Source organism: Cyprinodon variegatus, unplaced genomic scaffold (assembly GCF_000732505.1).
Source record: "Cyprinodon variegatus isolate N-32 unplaced genomic scaffold, C_variegatus-1.0 Scaffold322, whole genome shotgun sequence".
Taxonomy (NCBI): domain Eukaryota; kingdom Metazoa; phylum Chordata; class Actinopteri; order Cyprinodontiformes; family Cyprinodontidae; genus Cyprinodon; species Cyprinodon variegatus.
In genome coordinates, this window is record NW_015150775.1 from 853,553 (window position 1) to 856,114 (window position 2,562).

Consider the following 2,562-nt stretch of genomic DNA (forward strand, 5'->3'; position numbering starts at 1 on the left):
CTACAGAAAATGGGCTAAAAGTGTTAAAAACCGGAATTCTCCTTTAATGGAAACTAAGGGGGGTATCAGAAAAAGTTTCTCTGAGTGCGTATAAAGCTCACCTAACAACAGGTACATCTAAATAGCAAACATCTGTTGTTAACAGATAAGACCTTTTGTTTCACACATAGTTTTTGTTTAACTGAATTAATTAGGAAACACTAAGAGAAGAGTGAGTCCTGTTAGTCTTAAAGCTGTAGCATCCCAAAGATCTCGGCTTTTTTTTTTATCAATCTGTAAGAGTCTCAGCGCTGATTCTCTGCCATTTTCTCTTTACTTAGAGTTAGAGAAAACTTTGCTTTCATTTTGCTCTTTCCATTTCTTGAAATGCAGCAGCGATCAAATCTAAGCATTGGGAGGAAAAAAAATGGCGCAACAAAAAGTATTGATATGGTCATTTTGACACAGAGACTGTCACATGATTTGAGTTTTTTTTTAACACACACAGCTTTTTGTGTTCTCATTTTTTTCAGCTAACTACTAACTTGTTAGAAATTGTGTTTTTTATTCTAATCTCATTCTTATATTGTTTTAATGTGGATCCACTGCAGAATTTCAATGACTTGGACAGAGTTTAAGTGAATTAAGGATGTTTGATGGTGCAGATGTTATTATTGATTACTTACCTGTCCTCGGATAGCTAGCCTGCACTCTGTTCAACAGACTTGCCGTTGCACATTTCTAGCACAGCAACTATTCTGTGTCTCTGCATTCCCACAGCATAGTGCTTCAATTATTAGCCATGGGAATGATCTGTTTAGGTCGCCATCCTATACAGAGACACACTTAATATAGTGTGATATAACACAGACTATTGTCAACACATAGTCTGTGCTTCCACCAGACAAAAAAAAAAAAAAATCAAATAACAGAGCATTTCTTTTTTTCTTCTTTAATCATTGTTTCTGCTGGATCAGTTGGAAAGGAATTGTCCTCTGTCTTCATGTTTTAATCAATCTCCATCTCTCAGTCACCTCCAGGAAGCCAAAGGTGGATGAGAGGGACGGTCAGATGTACGGCTTCATGTCACGGGGCGAGATGGAGTGTGACATCAGAAGCGGCCGTTTCCTGGAGCACGGCGAGTACGACGGTAACCTGTACGGCACAAAGATCAACTCCATACACGAGGTGATAGAGACAGGAAAGATCTGCATCCTGGATGTCAACCCACAGGTCCAGTTTATCATTTTGTTTTTATACATTTCAATACTGATAAATCAACCTTTACATGTTGATTTATGCTACAAAACATTTCTAAGATTTACCTTAAATAATTAATAGATAATCAGCTAGAAAAAGACACAATTAAATCTCATGCATAAATTATGATAAACTCAAATTTTTTTTTCCATCCTTAGGAATGTAAGGTTTGAAAAAAAAGATTCTATCTTTATTCTATAAAGAAATATTTATCTGTCCACTAAAGTGTACTTAATACATTTTATACTGTAAATAAATCAATATGCCAGCTAAGTAGTTGCATAGATCTAGTTGTAATTTAGTTTTAGAGTGGTGATACAGTATTCTGTTGGAATGGTGGTTTCTCTACTCCCCTGTAGAAACCAAAATAGCCGAGGTGTTTTTTCGCCTGTGTGTCAGCCATCTTGGTTTCACTGGTTCACTTTTTTTCCATTGCATTGATCACCAAACTAGATTTTTCTGTATGGGATGATGCAACAGCTTCCACTAGATTGGACTATATGCATAAATGACCAATATTAAATGCATATATATATATATAGAAAAAAAAAACACTTAAAAAGTTGTAAACTGTAAGGATCACTATGCATGAAAGGGTTTTAATCCTGTTACATATAGAGTAAGATCCAGCTGTTTACAAATTTCTGATTCTTTCCTTACTGTGTTTGTTTTTCCCCTGAAGGCCCTGAAAGTCCTGCGTACATCTGAGTTCCTGCCCTACGTGGTGTTCATTGAAGCCCCAGACTTTGAAGTCCTGAAAGCTATGAATAGGTCAGCGATTGAATCGGGAGTGGTCACCAAACAGCTGACGGTGAGTGTCTGCTTAGGAATACTTCCCTTTATTGATCTATCATTTCAAATTAATAATGTTCTTTACAGCTGTTTCTTTTTAAAGCTGTTACATTATTTTGTTGTGGTGCCATTTTGATCATGTTAATGGAGAAAAAAAAAAGCAATATTGGCTCCAAGAATCACCCTGAAAGAAATCAAGTTGATTGGTTAGACTGAGGTCAAAATAATCTGTATCTACCTTATAAAAAAAATAAACCCAGTATCGACTGATCTTTACTTAAAAATATCAGTCATTAGTATAAAGTACCACCTGAAATCAAGAGATTTCACTGCATATAACCTCTTTTATGTGTAAATTTTTTTTTCTTTTCTTTCCTCATTTGAGGTTTACCCGATACATAAGCAAACTAGGCATCTGCTTATAGCTCCATGGCAACGAGAGCGCCCCCGATCGCTAATTTTTATATTCTTTGCTTGCATAATGATTTTCTCTTAACCTCTTACACCCTAAGGGGGTATAAATAAATTTCT

At 35.8% G+C, this 2,562-nt stretch overlaps 1 protein-coding gene across 2 annotated transcripts in view; it reads left to right on the top strand.

The window, feature by feature from the left end:
- Positions 1-2,562, top strand: part of mpp2 (membrane protein, palmitoylated 2) — a 79,338-nt gene that overhangs the window by 74,804 nt on the left and 1,972 nt on the right. For both annotated transcript variants that reach the window (XM_015384750.1, XM_015384749.1), the window contains exons 10-11: positions 1,010-1,212; positions 1,922-2,050. In XM_015384750.1, the coding sequence (XP_015240236.1) occupies positions 1,010-1,212; positions 1,922-2,050 (332 nt within the window). The remainder of the gene's footprint in view (positions 1-1,009; positions 1,213-1,921; positions 2,051-2,562) is intronic.